This window comes from Microcebus murinus, chromosome X (genome assembly GCF_040939455.1).
Source record: "Microcebus murinus isolate Inina chromosome X, M.murinus_Inina_mat1.0, whole genome shotgun sequence".
In the NCBI taxonomy this organism is placed as follows: domain Eukaryota; kingdom Metazoa; phylum Chordata; class Mammalia; order Primates; family Cheirogaleidae; genus Microcebus; species Microcebus murinus.
The window spans coordinates 4800906-4825352 of NC_134136.1; the positions used below are offsets into that span (position 1 = coordinate 4800906).

At 35.6% G+C, this 24447-nt stretch overlaps 1 protein-coding gene across 2 annotated transcripts in view; it reads right to left on the reverse strand.

The window, feature by feature from the left end:
- Nucleotides 1-24447, reverse strand: part of TEX11 (testis expressed 11) — a 255862-nt gene that overhangs the window by 139993 nt on the left and 91422 nt on the right. For both annotated transcript variants that reach the window (XM_075999567.1, XM_075999568.1), the window contains 2 exons: nucleotides 14048-14102; nucleotides 10422-10517 (listed from right to left, as the gene is read on the reverse strand). In XM_075999567.1, the coding sequence (XP_075855682.1) occupies nucleotides 10422-10517; nucleotides 14048-14080 (129 nt within the window). In that variant the 5' untranslated portion in view covers nucleotides 14081-14102. The remainder of the gene's footprint in view (nucleotides 1-10421; nucleotides 10518-14047; nucleotides 14103-24447) is intronic.

The following is a 24447-nucleotide window of genomic DNA, read 5'->3' on the forward strand; positions in this document are numbered from 1 at the left end:
ATACATTAATCAATTTCATGTGCAATCATCCTTGCATTCCAAGAATAAATCCCATTTGGTCATGTTGAATAATCCTTTAAATATGCTGCTGATTTTGGTTTGTAAGGATTTTGTTGACAATTTTTGCATTGATGTTCATAATGGATATTTGTCTGTGATTTGGGGGTTTTTTTTGTTTTGTTTTTGTAGTGTCTTTGTCTGGCTTTGGTATCAGGGTAATGCTGTACTAATGGAGTGAATATAAAGTGGTCCCACCTCTTCCATTTTTTGAAAATGTTTGCAAAGGACTGCTGTTAGTGCTTCTTTAAATGTTTGGTAGAATTCAGTGAAGCCATTAGGTTCAGTGCTTTTCTTCATGGGAGATTTTAGATTAGTGATTCAATCTCCTTACTAGTTATACATCTGTTCAGATATTTTTATTTCTTCATGATTTAATCTTTATAGGTTCTGTATTTCTATGAATTTGTCCATTTCATCTAGGTTATCCAAAGTGTTGGCATTCAATTGTTCATAGTACTCTCACATAATCCTTTTAATTTCTAAAGAATGGATAGTAATGTTCTACCTTTTATCTCTGATTTTAGTAATTTGAGTCTTTCTTTTTTCTTAGTCCATCTAGATCAAGGTTTGTCACTTTTGTTGATATTTTCAAAGAACCAACTTTGGTTTCATTGATTTTTTTTGTATTATTGTTCCATTCTCTATTTTATTTATCACTGTGCTACTCTTCATTATTATATTTCTTTCTGTCTGCTAGTTTGGGTTGAGTTTTTTCTTTTGCTAGTTCCTTAACTTGTAAAGTTAGGTTGTTGACTTGAGATCTCTCTTTTTTTTTTAAGTGTTTGTAGCTAAAAATTTCCCCCTTACCTAACCCTTTGCACTCACTTGCTTTTTTCTCGATTCCTTTATTCTACTCGGGATTTAATTTTTTAAATACCACAGATTTTACAAAGCACAGCAGTAGAATAAAAAACTGGAGTTTCTTTTCATACAAACTTATTTATTTGAATTTTTTATATTTCAAATTACTGATACATTCAAAGAATAATTTTAATCTCTATAATTTTTGCTAACCGCGTCAAGTCACACACATCTGAGTGCAAAGGGTTAACGCTATATAAAAAAATTAACTCAAAAAGGATCAAAGACCTAAATGTAAGGCCAAAAACTATAAAACTCTCAGCAAGAAACATAAGGAAAAAGCTAGATAACATTAGATTTGGCAATGATTTCTTGTTATCACAACAAAGGCACAGGGAATCAAAGGAAAAATCACCTGACAGATTGGACTCCATGAAAATGAAAAACCTTGTGCATCAAAAGTCAATATTGGCTGGGCGCGGTGGCTCACGCCTGTAATCCTAGCTCTCTGGGAGGCCAAGGCGGGCAGATTGCTCGAGGTCAGGAGTTCGAAACCAGCCTGAGCAAGAGCGAGACCCTGTCTCTACTATAAATAGAAAGAAATTAATTGGCCAACTAATATATATATAAAAAATTAACCAGGCATGGTGGTGCATGCCTGTAGTCCCAGCTACTCGGGAAGCTGAGGCAGAAGGATTGCTTGAGCCCAGGAGTTTGAGGTTGCTGTGAGCTAGGCTAACGCCATGGCACTCACTCTAGCCTGGGCAACAAAGTGAGACTCTGTCACAAAAAAAAAAAAAGTCAATATTAACAAAGTAAAAAGACAACCAAAAGAATGGGAGAAAATATTTGCAAATAATTATTCTGATAAGGGGTAATATCCAGAATATATAGAGAACTCCTAAAATTCAATGACAACAACAACAAAATCAACCTAATTTTAACATGAGCAAAGGACTTGAATAGAAATTTCTCTAAAGAAGATATACAAATGGCCAATAAGCACATGATATACACTAATCATGCATACATCACTAATCATTAGGGAAATGCAAATAAAAACGAAAATGAGACATTACTCTACATCTATTAGGATGGTTAATATAAAAACAAAAGCAAAAGTGTTAAGGATGTGAAGAAATTGAAACCCTTGTGCACAGCTGGTGAGAATGTTAAATGGTACAAGCACTGTAGAAAACAGTATGGTGGTTCCTCAAAAAGTTAAAAATAGAATTACCATATCCAGCAATTCCATTCCTGAGTATATACCCAAAAGAACTGAAAGCAAAGAATCAAAAAGATATTTATACACCCATATTCATAGCAGCATTATTTACAATAGCTAAAATGTGGAAGTAACCCAGGTGTCCAACAATGGATGGATGAATGAATAAACAAAATATGTTATATTTATACATTTATACAATGGAATACATTTATACAATGGAATATTATTCTGCATATATTATGATGACATGAATGCAATTTGAGGACTTTATGTTAAGTGAAATGAGCTAGCCACAAAAAGACAAATAGTGTATGATTCCACTTATGTGAGGTACTAAAAGAGTAATCAAAATCATAGAGGCAGGCCGGGCGCGGTGGCTCACGCCTGTAATCCTAGCACTCTGGGAGGCCGAGGTGAGCGGATTGCTCGAGGTCAGGGGTTCAAAACCAGCGTGAGCAAGAGTGAGACCCCGTCTCTACTATAAATAGAAAGAAATTAATTGGCCAACTAATATATATATATATATATATATATATACAAAAAAATTAGCCGGGCATGGTGGCGCATGCCTGTAGTCCCAGCTACTTGGGAGGCTGAGGCAGAAGGAACTCTTGAGCCCTGGAGTTTGAGGTTGCTGTGAGCTAGGCTGACGCCATGGCACTCACTCTAGCCTGGGCAACAAAGCCAGACTGTCTCACAAAAAAAAAAAAAAAAAAAAAAATCATAGAGGCAGAAAGCCAAATGGTGGTTTTCAGGGACTAGGGCAAGGGAGAATAAAGAGTTATTGTTTAATGGGTATAGAGTTTCAGTTTTATAAGATGAAAAGAGTCCTGAAGATGGATGGTGGTGATGGTTGCACATTATGCATGTATTTAATGCCACTGAAGTATACACCTTAAAACAGTTAAAATAGTAAATTTTATGTTATGTGTATTTTACCACAATAAAACAATTCCTGAAAAAAGAAACATCCAGACCCAGATGGTTTCATTAGAGAATTCTATCAAAGTTTTAAAGAAGAATTAAGACTAGTTCTATGGAAGACTTCCTAATTCATCTTATAAACACCTTATTACTCTGAAACCAAAACCAGACAAAGACACAAAAAGAAAACTGCAGACCAATATCCCTCATGAATACAGATGCAAAGATCCTTAACAAAATATTATCAAATAGAATTCAACAATATATTAAAAAATTATGCACCATGACCAAATTGAATTTATTTCAGGGATGTAATGCTAGCTCAATATTTGATAAGCATTCACTGTAATCTACCACATTCATAGGATAAATAAAAAATCACATGATCACATCAATTGATACAAAGCAGTTAACAAAATCAAACACACATTCATTACAAAAGTTCTCAGCAAGTCAAGAATAGAGGGAAAATGTCCTAAACCTGATAAAGAACATCTAACAAAAACTTACAATTAACATTATACTTAATGGTGAAAGACTGAAATCTTTCCCCTTAAAATCAGAAACAAAGCAAGGATGCCCACTTGTATTCAAAATGGTACAGGAAGTCCTAGCCAGCACATTATGGCCATAAAAATAAATCAAAGGCATACAAATCAAAAAGGAAGTAATAAAATGTTTTTATTTGCAGGTGGCATGATCATTTACATAAAAAAATCCTAGAATCTACAAAGAAATCATTGATCTAATAAATGAGTTTAGCAAAGTGACAGGATACAAGATGACCATACAAAATTATATATTTATTTACTAACAATGAACACATGGACAACGAAATTTAAATTTTAATACCATTTACAATCAATGAAAAATACTTAGGTATAAATATAATAAATAAAAATGAGACTTTGCTTAAAAATATGAAATTCTCAAGGAAGCAATCAAAGAAGATAAATAAATGGAAAAACATATCAAATTCATGGAATGGAGATATAGCACAGTAAGGATAACAATTCTCCTGAAAATGATGCATAAGTTTAACACAAGAAGTCTATGAAAATCCCAGCAAGATTTTTTGCTATAGACAAGATTTTCTAAAAATTTATATAAAAAGGCAAAGGAACCATAATAGCTAAACGATTTTGATAAAGAATAATAAAGCGGGAGTGATCAGTCTGTACAATTTCAAGATTTATTATATACCTATAGTAATCAAGACAATGTGGTACCAGAAGAGGGATAGACCCATAGATCAAGAAAACAGAAAACCCAGAAGTAGACCAACACAAGCATGGCCAACTGATTTTTGACAAAGATGCGAAAGCAATTCAATGATGAAAGAATAGTCTTTTTAACAAATTATGCTGGAGCAACTAGATAGTCATAGATAGGCAAAAAAGTAAACCTCAGCCCAAACCTCTTATCTTACACAAAAATTAACTCAAAAGGATCATAGATCTAAATATAAAACATAAAACTATAAAACTTTCAAAACATAGTAGGAAATTATCTTCAGGATCTAGATCTTGGTGAAGACTTCTTAGACATGTTACCAAAAGCATGATGAAAATAATGGGGAGAAAAATCAATGAATTGGACTTCATCAAAAGACCCTGCTAAGAGAATGAAAAGACAGGCTACAGACTTGGAGAAAATATTTGCAAACCACATATGTGATAAAGAACTCATAGCTATAATATATAAAGAACCCTCAAACTCAACAGTAAAAAGTTAAACAATTATAAAATGGACAAGAGATATGAAGAGACATTTCACCAAAGATGATATAGAATTAGCAATGAGCACATGAAAAGGTGTTCAATATCATTAGCTATTAGGAAAGTATGAATCAAAACCACAATGAAATATTACTACATACCTATTAAAATAGCAAATTTTTTTTAAATGGTGACAATACCAACTTCTAGTAAGAATGTAAAGAAAATAGAAATCTCATACATTGTTTTGGGGAATGCAAAATGGTACAGCCTCTCTGGAAACTAGTTTTGCAGTTTCTTAATAACTAAACAGCCCCCAAATTGCACACCTTGGCATTTATCCCCCAAAAATGAAACCTGTCCGTACAAAAACCTGTAAACAAATATTCATAGCAGCTTTATTTGTAATAGCCAAAATCTGGAAACAAGCAATATCCTAGTGAATAGTTAAACAAACTATGGTACATCCTTACCATATACTACTTATAAATAAAAAGAAATCAACAATCGATACACTTGGATGTATAAAAGATTTGGATGGCTGTCAAGGGCATTGTGCTAAGTAAAAAAAGTCAGTCTGAAAAGGTCACATACTATATGATTTCATTTATTTTTTTTTATTTTAGTGTATTATGGGGGTACAAGTGTTGAGGTTACTTATGTTGCCCATGTCCCCCTCCCCCCTCGGGTAAGAGCTTCAAGCATGTCCATCCCCCAAACGTTGCACATCTTACTCATTGTGATTTCATTTATATAACATTCTTGGAATGAAAAAATTACATAAGTGAAGAATAGAATAGTGGTTATTAGAGCGTAGAGATGGTGGTAGGAGGGAGTAGGTACAGGTAAGAAATCAAAGAGGTCTTTGGGGTGATGTAATAGCTCTGTATCATGATTGCAGTGGTAATTATATGAATCTACATATGTGATAAAATGGTAAAGAACTACACACACATATTGTACCAATGTCAACTTGCTGTTTTTGATATAGTTATGTAACACGCAACTATTAGAGGAAACTTGGTGAAGATTACATTTGTATCATTTGTACTATTGTTTGGGGAGGTGTTAAATTTTTTTTCTGAATCTTAACCATTATTGCTTTTATTTTATTTACTGTTTTGCTTGATATCATTTTTGTTAATTCCTGTGAATCTATAATTACTTCAAAATTAAAAGGTTTTTTAAAAGAATGTGAAATAAAGACATTTTTAAACATAGAGATGTTGAAAATAACTCATCACCAGTAGACCAGCATTACAAGAAATATTAAAAGATGCCTATGTTGGTTAATTTTATGTAGTAATTTGACTGAGCCACAGAGTTCCCAGATATTTGGTCAAACATTATTCTGTGTGTTTCTATGAGGGTGTTTCTAGGTGACATTAACATTTAAATCAGAAGGCTGAGTAAAGCAGATCACCTTCCATAATGTAAGTGGACCTCATCCCAACAGACCTGAATAGAGCAAAAAGGGTGACCCACCCCAGAGTGAGAAAAAACTCTTCCTGGCCTTTGAACTAGGACATCAGCTTATTATTCCTGCCTTCAGAGTTGAACTGAAACATTGTCTCTTCCTGGGTCTCAAGACTTCCAGCCTTCAGAGTTAAATTACACCATCAATTCTCCTGGATCTCCAGCTTGCCAACTCACCCTACTTGCCACCCTTCATAATCATATCAGCTGATTCCTTATAACAAATCTCTTTACACACACACACACACACACACACACACACACACATACACACACCCTATTGATTCTGTTTCTTTAGGTGAACCCTAGCCAATGTAATGTCCTTCAAGTAGAAGGAAAATAACACAAAATGAAAGTCTGGATGTATACAAAGGAATAAAGATCACCTGAAATGGTAACTACATGTGTAAACATATAAGATTTTTTTATTATTATTTATAACTCTTAAAAAAGAAAACTGACTATCCAAACAAAATAACAAGATAGTATTGCAGGTTTTGTAACATATATAAAAGTAAAATGCATAACAACAACAGCATAAAGATCAGGCTGGAAGAAATGGAAGTATACTTTAGATGGAAGGAAGAAGGTCAAAAGATCTATTGCACAACATGGTGACTATAGATAACATATTGTAATTTTGAAAAAATGCTGAGAGTGGATGTGAAGTGTTCTAACGACAAAAATGATAACTACGCAAGGTAACACATATGTTATTTAGCTAGATTTAGTCATTCCACGATGTATATATACTTTTATCTGTCAATTCCAAAATATTTTTAAAAGAAATGGAAGTATATTATTAAAGCATATAAAGGTAGGTCAAGATAAGATCTATAGTATAAACCCTAAAGCAGTGGTCCCCAACCATTTTGGCACCAGGGACTGGTTTCATGGAAGACAGTTTTTCCATGACAGGCGGGGTAGGGGACAAATGAAGCTTCCTTGCTCACTCACCAACTGATCACCTCCTGCTATGCACCCCACCCCCACACACCCCCTTCCTAAGTTTCATGGAAGATAATTTGTGGGGGGCAGAGTTCTGCAGCCTGGGGGTTGAGGGGACCATAGCCCTAAAGAAACCACTAAAATAACAAAACAAAGAATTATAAGCCAACAAAAAAATAAAATAGAATCTTAAAAAGTAATTGAAAAGAAGGCAGAAAAAGAGGAAAGGAAGGATAAAGAACAAATGAGATAAAGGAAAAAACATAACAAGACAGATTCAAACTTAACTGTATCAGTAATCACATTAAATATAAATATTCTAAACACCTCTATTAAGAGGCAGAGATGGTTAGATTGAATAAAAAATCAAGATCCAACTACGTATATGCAGCTCAAAGGGAATACACTTTAAACGAAAAGACATAAATAGATAAAAGTATGGCAACAAAATATACCATGCTAACACTAATAAAAAGAAAGCTGAAGTAGCTATATTAATAAAAGACAGTAGATATAAGAGCAAATGTGGTATCTCCACACAATTGGATACTACTCAACAATAAAGAAATAAACTATGAATATATATAACAATATGAATGAATCATGGAATAATTATGCTGAATGAAAAAGCCATAAAAAAGAGAACATTCTCTGTGATTCCATTTGAATAAAACTCTACAAAATGCAAACTAATCTATGATGACAAAAAACAGATCAGTGGTTGCTTGGGGAAGAGTGGGAGGGAGAGGTGACAAAAGGGCTTGAGGAAACTTTTGGGTGTGATGTATTAAAATATATATTCTTTATCTTAATTGTGGTGATTGTTTCACAGGCATATACATATATGTCAAACTCATCAAATTTTATACTTTAAATATGAAGTTTATTGTTTGTCAACTATCTCAATAAAACTATTAAAAAATTAAGAACAGTAATGGATTATAAATCAGTGAAAAAGTAGGAAGACACAAATCCAAACTGAAAATAAATGAATAAGTAAATAAATAAATATTAAATAAATGGGAGAAGAAGGAAGAACTCTTGCTTATAGAATGCTTGGAGTATAATGTTGGTGGGAGTGCTAAAGTTAGAAAACAATCATTTGACAACCATCATAATAAAGATTGGTTCAAACAAGAATGCCAACTCCAAAGGGATATTTTAATGAAAACTAAGACATGTGCATGATCTGTAAGTCTTCCAATCGTTTATTAGTTGCAAAAGAAAAAATATTAAATATGCAGTGAAGAAATCAAACAACACCTTTGACTAGGTGATCGACATTAACATCACCAACGAGGAGCAGATGGACATCATGTGTCCCCTAATGTGATGCCCTGAGAAGGGACACAGCATCATTTATGTAGAATTCCAGCCAGGAATGCATAACTTGAATTTAATCATGAGGAAACATCACATAAACCGCAAATGAAGAACTTTTAGTTAAAACAAAATGGGGGGATACTTCTCCCAAATATCAATGACACAAAGTCAAAGAAAGGCTGTGGAAATGTTCCAGATTATAGGAAGCTATAGAGATATGACAGATAAATGCAATAGCTGATCATTTATCAAAGGAAAAAAAATGAGTTCATTACTGAAGAGATATATACAGGGGAAGGAGAGGAGAGAGGAGGGGAGAGAAGGGAGAAGGAAAAAGGGAATAGGGAGAGAGAAAGTGTGATGTAAGTGTGCGAAATGTTAACAAGTATGAATTTAGCTAAAGTATATACAGGTGTGCTTAGAATTATTCTTGCAACTTTTCTGTAAGTTTGAAATTATTTTCAAATAAAACTTTTAAAAGTATATATTGTCATGGAAATCTTAATGCACCCATTTGCGCTATGTCAGGATCAATCATTAGGCTATTAAATGTGCTATGTCATGAGCAATGTAGGTGAGTAATTACTTGTATAAAATTGCAACTTTTGTGTCCAATAAACAAAGAGAGATGCTGGGAAGAAGCCTTATCTACTTCCTGATTTGTCTTGGTTCCTATTTTTAATTTGTACTTTCATCTTAGCAAATAAAAAAAATAAAAGAATGTAACATCTGAAAATGTTCCTGTCTATTAATATTTTTAATTTTTTTAAGAATTTCAATGTTAAAGAAGTTCTTCAACATTAAATAATCCCATCCACATGGCGTAAATTTCAAGAAAATATAGTTCAGTTAAATGCTCTGTTTGAGGAATTTAATATTCTGGTTAATTGAATTATTCATTTTCATGCTTCCATTCTATTGAAAAAAATTTCTAAAATGTATCAGTATATTTAATGGCCTTATTAAGTAAACCACATTGATCCTAATTGAATATCTTTTTAAAGGGTCATCAGCCTATCAGTGTTCTTTGTCCAAAAGTGTAAATGTATACATGTTTTTATTTTGTTTTGATATGTTTTGTTTTGTTTTGTGATGGGGGTCTCGCTGTGCTGTCTAGGCTGGAGTGCAGTGGCTATTCACAAGTATGATCGTAGCACACTGCAGCCTTGAACTCCTGGCCTCAATGAACCTTCCACCTAAACCTCCCAAGTGACTGGGACTATAGGCATTTGCCACTGTGCTCAGCTTTGTATGCATGTTTTTATGTACATATGAGCATGAGCTGAAAGTGAATAACTGAAGTTGTTTTTAAAACTAAATCCCATTATCTGCCTATTTTATCATCATTTACTTCTTTATCCTAAAAACTCACAGTGGAGAGATCCCTTTCTGTTTCTCAAAAATCTATGGTGTTCAAGAAGCATTTATTTTTTCAGTCCGTTCAGGTTGCTATAACAAAATATCATAAACTAGGTAGCCAATAACAGAAATCTATTTCTCACAGTTCTGAAGGCTGGGAACTCCAAGATAAAGGTGCTAGCAAATTTGGTGTCTGGTGAGAGCTTACTTCTTCACAGATGGTGCCTTCTTGTGTCCTCACATGATGTAAAGGGTAAACAAGCTTTCTTGGGCCTCTTTTATAAGAGCATTAATGCCATTCAAGAGGGGTTTGCCCCATGATGTAATGATGTCTCAAAGTCTTAATCTCCTAATACCATCATTTTGGGGGTTAACATTTTAACATATGAATTGGAGGGGAGGATACAAGCATTCAGAGCATAGCAATATTTTTTTTTCTTTTCTGTACTACAGAATAGATTAAAATAATCTGTTGTTTTAAAAAGAATCAATACTGAAGCAAACGGCTAAACCGGATTTCAAAATGTGATTCAAAACTTTAAAAATTCATTAAGTTAGTATTCAAAAGTAAAAACCTCTTATACCTTGTTTGCTAGGTTTATGGCACAGAGAGCCTTATCATAATATTCTTTGTCATCGCAATCCAAATAAGTGGTGGCTAGTAACCGTAGAACTTTAGCCTGTAATTAAAAATAGAAAAAAGCACATAACTGAGGGTTAAACTGCAACACAGCAACTGACTAGCACTTCCACAGTGGCAGGCATCTTCTCAAACATAAATCATCTTTATGAAATAGCATTTCCTTAAGCAACTGCATAGTCTTAGGATACGTCTCATCATTATGGTACCCATACCAAATATTGTCTAAGAATCTTATGGTAATGGTTACATTCCTGACTTATTTAAATTTAATATACTAACATTAATATAATTATTTTTAACAACATTTAGCATTACGGTATTTTACCTCCACTTTAAAAATACAGAAACTAAGGCACAGCAATATTTAATTTAATCAGTTTATCGCCTACTATATAGATAGTATTGTATTAGGTTGCCATCAAAAAGAGATCAATAAAAAGACATAATTCTGCCTTCATAGGCTTTAGAGCCTAGTTGTGATTAACCTATTGGATCACGGGCACACATAAAACCATTTCAGTTGGAAGAGATATACTTTCCTATTAGTATATACAGGATTTTCCCCAACTGAGCTACATTTTAAAATGAATAAAGTATCACTAAATCAAGTAAGTTTCTCCAGCCAGATCAGCATTGATAAAGGGAGTAATTCTAGTCAGTGTGGATATGCGTAACTATAGATTCATAATTTGAAAGAAGAAGCCCTACTTCAATGAAGAATCTGCCACTAGGTATAACGACGATAGCAGGACCAGGCAAAGGTAATCTACTAACTTTAACAACAAAAATATATATTAAGTACATGAGGGCTCTGTGAATCTAGAAAAATTACATTTGGGGTGTCATATCTCTGAGTTTTTTAACTCAAAAACTAAAATGGATCAAATAATAGGTATATAAAGAACTTAACCGAGAACTTATAAGTTCCCCCAAATGACTTTTATGCAGTAAATATGGCATCTCTGAAAAATATTGTAACTATTTCATAACAGTAAAAGGGTCAAATCATCTGAAAGACATAACAAAATGGATGAATCTCAAAACTTGTGTAAAGAAAAATAAGCCAGACATAAAATAGTATAACTGTATGATTCCATTTATATAAAGCTCAAGAACAGCAAAAAATAATCTATAGTAATAAAAGTCAGAATAGTGAGGTTTTTTTCTTGGGAGCAGCAACTGGATATAACTAGAATGAGGCCAAGGGAATGTTTAGGGGTGATGGAAGTTTCTGTATTTTGATCTGTATGGTGGTTATAAGACCACATATTAAAATTCATCAAGCCAGGCCGGGCGCTGTGGCTCACGCCTGTAATCCTAGCTCTTGGGAGGCCGAGGCGGGCGGATTGCTCAAGGTCAGGAGTTCGAAACCAGCCTGAGCAAGAGCGAGACCCTGTCTCTACTATAAATAGAAAGAAATTAATTGGCCAACTGATATATATATAAAAAATTAGCCAGGCATGGTGGCGCATGCCTGTAGTCCCAGCTACCCGGGAGGCTGAGGCAGAAGGATCACTCGAGCCCAGGAGTTTGAGGTTGCTGTGAGCTAGGCTGACGCCATGGCACTCACTCTAGCCTGGGCAACAAAGTGAGACTCTGTCTCAAAAAAAAAAAAAAAAAAAAAATTCATCAAGCCATACACTTAAGATTTACTGCATAAATGCCAGTAAAGTACTGCTGGCATAAAAGAAAAACTATACATATTACCTCAGCAAACTTCACATTATGAATACTGAATTTCAATCAGACTTGTACACTATCTTCCATTCTCATTTCTTCCTCAAGACATCCTCTCATCTAGATTTTTTTTGCTTGGAATCCTTTTCTTCTTCCCTTTTAACTGTGTGGACCCCATCTACAAGGCCCATATCCTAAAAAAGTCTTCTTCAACTATTCTACCTAAACTTGATAATCCCCTTTTCTACATGCCCTTCTTCATACTTCAGGTCAGTACCATAAACTTTATCATTTATTTTCCCAAATTGTTTCACTTGCACTAGTGCTTTTTAAAATCTATTTTTGACATTTTAATTGATGTATAAAATACATACAGAAAAATTCAAAAATATCAAGAGTATAGCTCTATCAATTTTCACAAAGCAAACAAATATATGTTAACAACACAAAAATCAAGAAACAGAACATTAACAGCAACCTGCTGACCTCATAAGCTTCTTTTCAGACACTATTCTAAATAAGGGTTCCTTCCCTGACTTCCAACACCATATATTAGTTTTGCCTGTTTTTGGCATTTATATTTATGGAATCATACCATATGTACTACTTTGTATCTTGCTTTGTTTACTCAATATTATATGTGCGGATATCCATATTGTTGCAATTATTGTAGTTCATTGATTCTCATTGCTATATAATATTCTGTTAAGTGACAATGTCAATATATATGTAAAATTATAGTTTTTAATTCTGGTAAAATACATATAACATAAAATTGACCATCTTAAGCATTTTTTTAAATGTATCTTTTAGAGACAGATTCTCACTATGTTGCCCAGGCTGGAACACAGTGGCTATTCACATGAGTGATCATAATGCACTGCAGCCTCCAACTACTGGCCTCAAGCAATACCCCTGCCTCAGCCTCCCAAGTAGCTGGGATCACAGGTGTATGCCACTGTACCTGGCTCTATGACCACCTTAAACATTTTTAAGTGTACAGTTCAGTAATATTAAATATATTTGCATTGTTGTGCAACCATCACCACCAACCATCTCCAGAACTCTTTCCATCTTGCAAAACTGACACTGTACCTACTAAACAATAGTTCTCAATACTCCCCCACCTTCAGCCCCTAGAACCACCATTGTACTGTTTCTATGAATTTGACTACTCCAGGTACCTCGCATAAGTAGAACCACACAGTATTTGCCTTTTTGTGAATAGCTTATTTCAACTAGCATAATGTCAGATTTCTTTCCTTTTTAAACTTGAATAATATTTCATTGTATTCACTTGTACTAGTTTTATCCTTGAAACATAAACTACTTAAGGGTAGAGGCTATATTTTATGCTTCTCTTTTACTTCCCATATATCATAGTGGTAAATACATAATATAGGTCTTCAGTTATATTTTGATTAATATACTATAATAGTAAATAGCAGAGATAAAAAAAGAAAAAAATTTTTTTAAAAAGCGAGATGAATATTCAAAAAATTCCATTTTGCTATAGCATGTGATAATTTTATATCAGATTTATTTACATAATCACATTTTGCTTAATTAAATATTAAAATTAATTTACATACCCAAGCATGTTCTGTCTGAGTGGTTGGGGGAAAATCTGGGATTTTTAAATATGCAATAATAAAAGCTAAAACTTATATAAGCAAACATTGTTCAAAACACTTTGCATATGGCTCATGGGTACAAGCCTAAGAGATAGATATTATTACACAAATTATACATACATTAATTCACTGAGATGTTAATCATGTGCCCAATAGATAATCCATGCTAATGGAGGGTAGACTATTATAATTTTATAACAATAACATAAACCATATTTCTTCAACCTACTTCTGCAATATGTAACGTGATCCTTACCAGCATTTCTGGCCCAAGAGAATTCTTATCCATCTTCCCAATATCATAGCTTTGGCTAGCATTAAAAAGGAAAAATATATGTGTGCATATATATTCATTTCAAATCACACATAATTTTTCAAGATTATATATTACTAAGAAGACATAGTATAATATTTTATTCCAACAATTCTATTTTACACTACAACAGATAATTAGCCAATTAATATATGAAAATTAATCATATAAAGCAATACTTTCTAACCATACAAAACCACAATTTCCACAGGAGATATCCAATAAATCAATACTATAATTATATTAATGCTGTTTTCCATTTGGATATATATATATATATACTGCATTAAAATACTTTATAAGTGTATGCAAGCTCTTGCTAGGCCATTTTAAAGCTTACAAATATAAATACATTTTTAAAATAAAACAAAGGCCGGGCGCTGTGGCTCACGCCTGTAATCCTAGCTCTTGGGAGGCCGAGGCGGGCGGATTGCTCAAGGTCAGGAGTTCAAAACCAGCCTGAGCAAGAGCGAGACCCCGTCTCTACTATAAATAGAAAGAAATTAATTGGCCAACTGATATATATATAAAAAATTAGCCGGGCATGGTGGCGCATGCCTGTAGTCCCAGCTACCCGGGAGGCTGAGGCAGAAGGATCACTCGAGCCCAGGAGTTTGAGGTTGCTGTGAGCTAGGCTGACGCCACGGCACTCACTCTAGCCTGGACAACAAAGTGAGACTCTGTCTCAAAAAAAAAATAAAAAAATAAAAAAATAAATAAAAAAATAAAAATAAAACAAATACAGCTATTTTCACAGAAACAAATGCTTTAGCAATGTTCATTTAAGCTTCACAACATCCTCATGAAGCACTATCAGTTCCATTTTGCAGCTGAATGAACCAGTATAGTAATTAAATGATTTCTAATATTTCCTAGATTGGTATTAAAAATGAGAGTGAGGAGTTGGAGAATACAGAAATTTGACTTTCAGTTTTGCTTCAATTACTAAACCATATTATCTATGAGACATTCAGATAACCACAAATAATACATTAACATGAGTCTGAGTTTCAAAACCTAAAACTTAAAAAGCAAAGCAAAGATCACTCACCATAAAATTGGTATTCCAAGGAAGTATGTCAATAAAATCTTGGTGAACTGAACTAAACTGAATACAATACTTCGAAATATCCCTTTTTTAAAAACTCTAGAAGACCTAGACTACCAAACCAAGTTTTCAGATTCCTAACAAAGACACAATGCTGGTCTAGTCTTTGTAAACCATCTCTCATAAAGGTATCCTTTGTTACATTAAACTTTATACTTCCAGTTTTTAAAATAACCATTGAGTGGATGGAATTTCTGCAATGGTGCTATAATGAGCTCTTTGGACCCTCTCTCCAGTGAAACAACTATTTTTCTGAAAAATTTATTAAAACAAACAACCACTCAAAATCTCTGGAAATTGTCCATATGGCATGTAGAAAATGGGAAAAGATTTATTCATGAAAATTAACTAAATCTCAGTATAACCAGCAAGAATCTATGGCATTTGAGCCATAACCTGCTCCCATCCATACTGGCTCCATGTGATAGAAGCTACTCCAGATGGGTGTAGCCAAGAAGATGGGAATTCACTCTCCCTCCAGCTCCTAGACTCCTAGGCAATGGTTTGATCTTGGGAGGAGCAGTTTGCCAGTCTCTCTTACCATTCCCAGGCATGTGTTATAAAAGTGCTATTCTAGGCAGGCACACTTGGACCCTGATCACCTTCACCCCAGCTGGCTCATCAGGCAGAGGTTCTATGCCAAAAGGGCAAAATAAGAAAATGAGGGGCTACCATATCCCCAGCATCCACTAATAGAGCTGGAGCGTCATTTCAGGAGAAGCATGCCATGCAGCCTGCTCCCAGATCCAGTCATATGACATAAAGGTTCTGACCAGGGGGAAAGACAAGCAGCAAAGAAAAGAACTCCACATCTCTTCTTGAGAGTACTGATGTTATTTGGAACAGAGCATAGAGGAGTTCATGCCTAAGGACTTGTTGAAAACAATGGAGATTTTGGTGGTGAGCAATTAAGAGGGGGCTGGTAGCTCCATGATAATACTAGCAACAAGGGAAACTACAGACCAGCCAGAAGGTTACTAGAGTGAACAAGGGAAAGAAATAGCCAAGAAGAACACTCAGGGTCCAGGGTCCAGAAGGCTGTGTATATGTGCTAGGCTACATCTACTCAGGGACAATCAGAGCAGACTAAAAAGCATTATTCAAGGCATACACAGATCCATCAGCAATGAACCTTGAACCTGACTGGCTAAAGGGGCTTAACCAGAACGTCTGACCAAACACCAACTGAAAATTAACCTAAGGCCCAGGGTAACTGTTGTGAAGCCAAGCTTAAAAATCAAACCAACCTAGGGATCTGGGAGACTGTGCATGCCAAAGACTGTACTCTCTCAGGCACTGCGCAGATGAAGAACCTAGGAGCTACCAGTCCCTACCTGAATGCAGGGCAAAGCCATAAACTCCCTGAACTGTGAAAAACAAGTCTCTAAACAAACACACATCCAACAAGATAGGGTGAAAAATCTAACTGGCTAGGTGGGCTTAAGCAAAATGTTTGACCAATCAGTGAAATATTTGGATACAGGGGTGACCCCTAGGAAGCCATGAAAAGATAAAAACAAGTGGGAAAACTCTGACCAGGGACACTGTAGGGAAAATAAATGTTACCAAATTAATTCAGCCAAGTAACTAAACAAATAAATAACCAAACAAACAATAAAACAATAAGTCCTGAAAGGGGAGAAACAGTATCTAAGACTTGCTACAAAATATTATCCAAAATGTCTAGTATTCAACAAAATATTACAAGACATACTATGAAACAGGAAAGTGTTACACATACAGAAGAAAAAGAGAAGGCAACAGAAACTTCCTTTGAGGAAGCCTAAATGTTGCACTTAGTGGAAAAAGACTTCAAAGCTGCTATTATAAATATACTCAGGCTGGGCGTGGTGGCTCACGCCTTATAATCCTAGCACTCTGGGAGGCCAAGGTGGGCGGATTGCTCAAGGTCACGAGTTCGAAACCAGCCTGCCTCTACTAAAAATAGAAAGAAATTAATTGACCTACTAAAATATATATATACAAAAAATTAGCCGGGCATGGTGACGCCTGCCTGTATTCCCAGCTACTTGGGAGGCTGAGGCAGGAGGATCGCTTGAGCCCAGGAGATCAAGGTTGCTGTGAGCTAGGCTGACGCCACGGCACTCACTCTAGCCTGGGCAACAAAGTGAGACTCTGTCTCAAAATAAATAAATAAATAAACATATTCAAAGCATTAAGGAAAATCATATTTAAAGAATTAAAAGAAAGTATGATAACAGTGACTTATCAAGTAGAGAATAAGAGTACATCAATTAAGACAGAAATTATTAACAAAAGACACTCTATAAAAAAGACACCTGCACTCAAATGTTTATAGCAGCACAACTCACAATTGCAAAGATGTGGAAACAACCCAAGTCCCGATCAACATGTGAGTGGATTAATAAAATGTGGTACATGTATACCATGGAGTACTATTCAGCCATAAGAAACAACGGTGATATAGCACCTCTTGTATTTTCCTGGATAGAGCTGGAGCCCATTCTACTAAGTGAAGTATCACAAGAATGGAAAAACAAGCACCACATGGACACACCAGCAAATTGGTATTAACGGATAAACACCTAAGTGGACATACAGGAATAACATTTATCGTGTGTCGGGCAGGTACGGGGAGGGGATGGGTATATACATACATAATGAGTGTGATGCGCTCCCTCTGGGGGATGGACACGCTTGAAGCTTTGACTTGAGGGGGGAGAAGGGGCAAGGGCAATATACGTAACCTTAACATTTGGACCCCCATAATGCTGAAATAAAAAATAAATAAATAAATAAAAGACAATGAAAAGGCAAAAAAAAAAAAAGATAGAAATTATCTATAGTAGGTGTAACCAAATTGAGGCCCCACCAGCCAAATCCACCCCTACCCCAGCCTGTTTTAAGAGATAGAAATTATTAAAAAGAAACAAATAGAAATTCTGGAGCTGAAAAGTAAAATCACTAAAATGAAAAATTCAGGCCAGGCGCGGTGGCTCACGCCTGTAATCCTAGCACTCTGGGAGGCCTAGGCGGGCGGATTTGCTTGAGTTCGAAACCAGCCTGAGCAAGAGCGAGACCCCGTCTCTACTATAAATAGAAAGAAATTAATTGGCCAACTGATATATATAGAAAAAATTAGCCGGGCATGGTGGCGCATGCCTGTAGTCCCAGCTACTCGGGAGGCTGAGGCAGAAGGATCGCTTGAGCCCAGGAGTTTGAGGTTGCTGTGAGCTAGGCTGATGCCACAGCACTCACTCTAGCCTGGGCAACACAGTGAGACTCTGTCTCAAAAAAAAAAAAAAGAAAAAAAGTAAAATAAAAAATTCAGTAGAGGGGCTCAATGGTGAATTTGAGCAGGCAAAACAAAGAATAAACAAACTTGAAGACAGATCAAAATACATAATACAAATCTGAAGAATATAACAGAAAAAAAAAAGAAGCAAAATAAACAGATGCTCAGAGAAATGTGAGAAATCATTAAGCACACCAACATATACATAATGGGAGTACCAGAAGAAAAGAAGAGAAAGGCACAAATAAATATTTAAAGAAATAGTGGTCAGGCCGGGCGCAGTGGCTCACGCCTGTAATCCTAGCATTCTGGGAGGCCGAGGCGGGAGGATCACTCAAGGTCAGGAGTTCGAAACCAGCCTGAGCAAGAGCCAGACCCTGTCTCTACTAAAAATAGAAATAAATAAATTAATTGGCCAACTAAAAATACATAGAAAATTTAGCCGGGCATGGTGGCACATGCCTGTAGTCCCAGCTACATACATGCCCCAAAATACATGAAGCAAAAGCTGACAAACTGAAGGGAGAGATACATAATTCAGCAAATAATAGTAGAGGACTTTAATATCCCTATTTCAATAATTGATAGAATAACTAGGCAGAATATCAAAAAATATATCTAAGACTTGAACAACACTATAAGTCTTCTAGGCCTAACAGACATCTATAGCCAATGCTACCCAACAATAGCAGACTACACATTTTTCTCAATTGCATATAGAACATTCTTCCGAATGTAACATATGCTAGGCCACAAAAAAACCACAATAGATTTAACAGGATTGAAATCATACAAAGTATATTCCTTGTCTACATTGAATTAAATTAGAAATCAAAAACAAAAGGAAATTGAGGAAATCAGCAAATGTGAAAATTAAACAACACATATCTAAATAATCAATGGGTCAAAGAATAAATTACAAGGGGAATTAGTAAATACTTTGAGATAAATGAAAAGGAAAACACACACATCAAAACTTATGGGGTGCAGCTAAAGCAATGGTTAAAGGAAAATTTATAGCTATAAACACCACTCTGGGAGGCCAAGGCGGACTGATTGCTCGAGGTCAGGAATTCGAAACTAGCCTGAGCAAGAAGGAGATCCCGTCTCTACTATAAATAGAAAGAAATTAATTGGCCGACTAATATATATAGAAAAAAAAACTAGCTGGGCATGGTGGCGCATGCCTGTAGTCCCAGCTACTCGGGAGGCTGAGGCAGGAGGATTGCTTGAGCCCAGGAGTTTGAGGTTGCTGTGAGCTAGGCTGATGCCATGGCACTCACTGTAGCCTGGGCAACAAAGCAAGACTCTGTCTCAAAAAAAAAAGAAGAAGAAGAAAGATCTCAAATCAAAACCTTCCACCTCAGCTAAATGTAAAAGAGCAAACTAATCAAGCACAGAGGGGAAAAATCATAAAGTTACAGTGAAAATAAATGAAATAAATCATTAAAAAAAAATAAAGAAAATCAACAAACCCAAAAGTTTGTGCTTTCAAGAGATCAAAAAATTGACAAACCTTTAGCTACAGTGACCAAGAAAAAAGCAGTGAAGACTCAAATTACTAAAATCAGGAATGAAAGAGGGAACATTACTACTGACCTTTAGCAAAAGACTATTCTTACAAAGATGAAAGTTGATGTAAATCAGTCATTTTCAAACTTTTTGTAGACAGACAGATCAGTTTTCAAACAAAATCTTATAAGGACATATTATATGAGAAACTAATTAAAGTCTGACTTCTCTATTTGATGCAAGATCTTAGAAAATTATGGGAAAGACTCTTCCTTCCTCTTAAAGGAAGGGTCCTGATGCTCTTCTGGCAGAACCCTAGGACACCACAGAACATATTTTCTTTTTTTTTTTTTTTTTTTTTTTTTTGAGACAGAGTCTCGCTTTGTTGCCCAGGCTAGAGTGAGTGCCGTGGCGTCAGCCTAGCTCACAGCAACCTCAAACTCCTGGGCTCAAGCGATCCTTCTGCCTCAGCCTCCCGAGTAGCTGGGACTACAGGCATGCGCCACCATGCCCGGTTAATTTTTTCTATATATTTTTAGTTGGCCAATTAATTTCTTTCTATTTATAGTAGAGCCAGGGTCTCGCTCTTGCTCAGGCTGGTTTCGAACTCCTGACCTCGAGCAATGCGTCCGCCTTGGCCTCCCATAGTGCTAGGATTACAGGTGTGAGCCACCGCGCCCCGCCTAAACATATTTTCTTTTTTTTTTTTTTTTTTTGAGACAGAGTCTCACTTTTGTTGTCCAGGCTAGAGTGAGTGCCGTGGCGTCAGCCTAGCTCACAGCAACCTCAAACTCCTGGGCTTGAGTGATCCTTCTGCCTCAGCCTCCCGAGTAGCTGGGACTACAGGCATGCGCCACCATGCCCGGCTAATTTTTATATATATATATATCAGTTGGCCAATTAATTTCTTTCTATTTATAGTAGAGACGGGGTCTCGCTCTTGCTCAGGCTGGTTTTGAACTCCTGACCTTGAGCAATCCGCCCGCCTCGGCCTCCCAAGAGCTAGGATTACAGGCGTGAGCCACAGCGCCCGGCCTACATATTTTCTTAATTGCTGAACTAGATGACCTATAGATTTCTTCGATCTCTAAAGTGTTAACTATATTAAACTTTCTTTTGTATTAAAATTGCTATTAATAGGGCCGGGCGCGGTGGCTCACGCCTGTAATCCTAGCACTTTGGGAGGCCGAGGCGGGCGGATTGCTCAAGGTCAGGAGTTCGAAACCAGCCTGAGCGAGACCCCATCTCTACCAAAAATAGAAATAAAAATTAATTGGCCAACTAAAAATATATATACAAAAAAGAAAAAAATAAATAAAAAAAAAAAAAAAAAGAAAAAAAAAAAAAAAAAAAAAAAAAAAAAAAAATTGCTATTAATAGTATACAATTCATTATATTTCCACTAGATGGTGCCAATACATTCCATTTTCCATTAAGAACAGGCCTGTGTATGACCCTTTTTAGAGTTAATAATTTTATCATAGTGAAACCGCCCTTACAAATTAATAAAAAGGGTATAAGGTGAGAACTGTGGCAAGGGCCTAGCTAAAAAAAAGGCACAGGCCTAGCTAAAAATAATGATAATAATTAGCCACTGTCCCCATTTACTTCTCTATAATTGCCACTCTAGAGCCACATACCTGGTGGTCATAAAGATTCTTAGCTTTCTCCATAGATAATATCACCTTTTTGAAACCTTGGGGTACTTTCTGAGATACCTTTCAGGTCCCACATTCCAGTAGAACAGGTAACCCACCCAGACTGGTGGCCCATACTGAGGAACTGATTCAACTGGTCTTGTGACCCTTACCCAAGGACCTAATCAGCAAAAAAGACAACTTCTACAACCCTATGGTTCTGCCCCAAACCCAGCCAATTAGCAGATTCAACTGCCTACACCAAACAGTCTTTAAAAACCCTGTCTCCCAAATTCTCAGGAGGCCGATGTGAGAAATTTCTCCTATCTCCCCACGTAGCACCATGCAGAATAAACTCTTTCTCTGCCATAAATCTTGCTGACTCCATGTATTGGCGTCCTCTTGGCTAGCTGGCAAATGAACCTGGTTGGGTGGCAACAATAATATATAATATCTGTCACTTTTCAAAGTACTGTTATGTTTATTATTTTATCCTCATTACAAGCCTCTGACACTGATAATAGTGTGACTACTATTTAGGTGAGGACACTATGGCACATAGTTGAGTGACCTAAGGTCACAGTTGATCAGTAACAGATTTTCTGCCAGCTCTGAGATCTTCCCCTAGATCACATTGCCTGGCTATATATAACAATGTCAAATTCTCAAGGTCTCAGGCTGAGAATAGAAGCGAAAATAAAGGAATCAACATTAACTGGCATCGAAACTGATACAAATTTCCTTTGGGTTTGTATGATGTCCCATTAATATTTATACATGTAAATATACATGCTCTGTGTTATTTCCTTTATTTCTTATTATAAGTCCCTCAGGTAATATATATTCCTACATAACAATAGTAAAGGCTAAACAATAAATAAAATATCTCATATTTAAATATTATCCTTATATATAAATATAATAGCTATTTTTAAACCCAGTATAGAAATTACATAATTATACATTCGGTTTAGTGAACCTACACTAAACCTAAGCATTATGAATTAAGAAAGTGACAGTATAATTTTTGCTGAACTCTCCTCTTGTAATTCCATGAAGTTTACAAAAAGTTTCATATAAGCATAAAAGAAACACACTTCCTTCCCTACTTAGAGATATTATATCAAGAATAAAAACCATTTTTGTTTATTTTTTATTTTTTATTTTTTTGAGACAGAGTCTCAGTCTTTTGCCCAGGCTAGAGTGCTGTGGTGTCTGCCTAGCTCACAGCAACCTCAAACTCCTGGGCTCAAGTGATCCTTCTGCCTCAGCCTCCCAAGTAGCTGAGACTACAGGCATGTGCCACCATGCCCAGCTAATATATATATATATATATATTTTTTTTTTTTTAGTTGTCCAGCTAATTTCTATTTTTTTTTTTTTAGTAGAGACAGGGTCTCACTCTTGCTCAGGCTGATCTCGAACTCCTGACCTCAAACGATCCACCCGCCTTGGCCTCCCAGAGTGCTAGGATTACAAGAGTGTGCCACCACACCTGGCCTAAAAATCATTTCTGACCAATAGGAAGCAACTCACATTAGTCATCAACTAAGATGGTTTTCAAATTAGTATTCAGTGAATTAAAAATGGTATTGGAAAAGGACCTCAAAAATTCTCCTCCCCTAACATACTGCCTACACAATCATTTTACTAACATCCAAAAAAGCTAGCAATAAATTTAAATAAAGCAATTTAAATAAATTTAAAAAAATTTAATAAAGCAATTTAAATAAATTGCTTAGTATAAAAATATAATATAAACTGTAACCATGAAAGAAGTATGCTGCAGAAACCATGCTATTTGTATACTGTTGAGAGAAAGGCAACATAGAACTCCCACAAAAGGGTTCAGAAATACTCTCATTTCTGTTAACCTACAAAGGGCTTTCCTCTTCAAGAATTTATAAGCACCTAGTCTTTGACCTGCATGACAAAGAAGTAAGGTCCTTAAATCTCATTTATTAATGTAACTGTTGGGTTATTTTTTACAGAACACCTTCAGGGTTTTAGCCAATTCTCCAGGATGTTGTCCAATCAAATGTCTTCTGTTATTTTCCCAATTTATCTCATTGTCTCTAATATAACAAGAGATCATCAGTTATGAATTTTCCTGTGATACTCTTTGGCTTTCTTTAACTCCACTAACCTTCTTTAATTACAGTCCACTTGGAAAAAACTCCTCAAATGTTTAAATCTTCCAAATGCATTTAAATGATGCTCATGTTTTCCATGTAAGTGATTTTTGGAAAAATATCAAAAAGAATATAAAGTTAAAATGTTAATAGTAAGCATCTATGGGTATGGAATTACAGGGAACTTTTACATCCCATATTGTATATTGTTCTGATGCTTAAATTTTTATAGTAAGCACAAATAACTTCCTTCACAAGCAAAAAAAGTATAGACTATATGTTTACTATATCTTAAACCACCCTTACTAATTAATAAAAAGGGTTGCAAGGCAAGAACTGTGGTAAGGGCCTAGCTAAGAATAATGATAAAAATTGCCACTGTTCCCATTTACTTCTCTATAATTGCCACTCTAGAGCCATGTAACTGGTGGTCATAAAGATTCTTAGCTTTCTCCATAGATAATATTACCTTTTTGAAACCTAGGGGTACTTTCTGAGATATCATTCAGTGGAATGGCTGACCCACTCCAACCAGTGGCCCATACTGAGGAACTGACTCAGCTGGTCTTGTGACCCCCACCCAAGAACCTGGTCAGCAAAGAAGACAATTTCTACAACCCTATGGCTCCTCCCTGAACCCAGCCAATTGGAAGACTAAATTGCCTACACCAAACAGT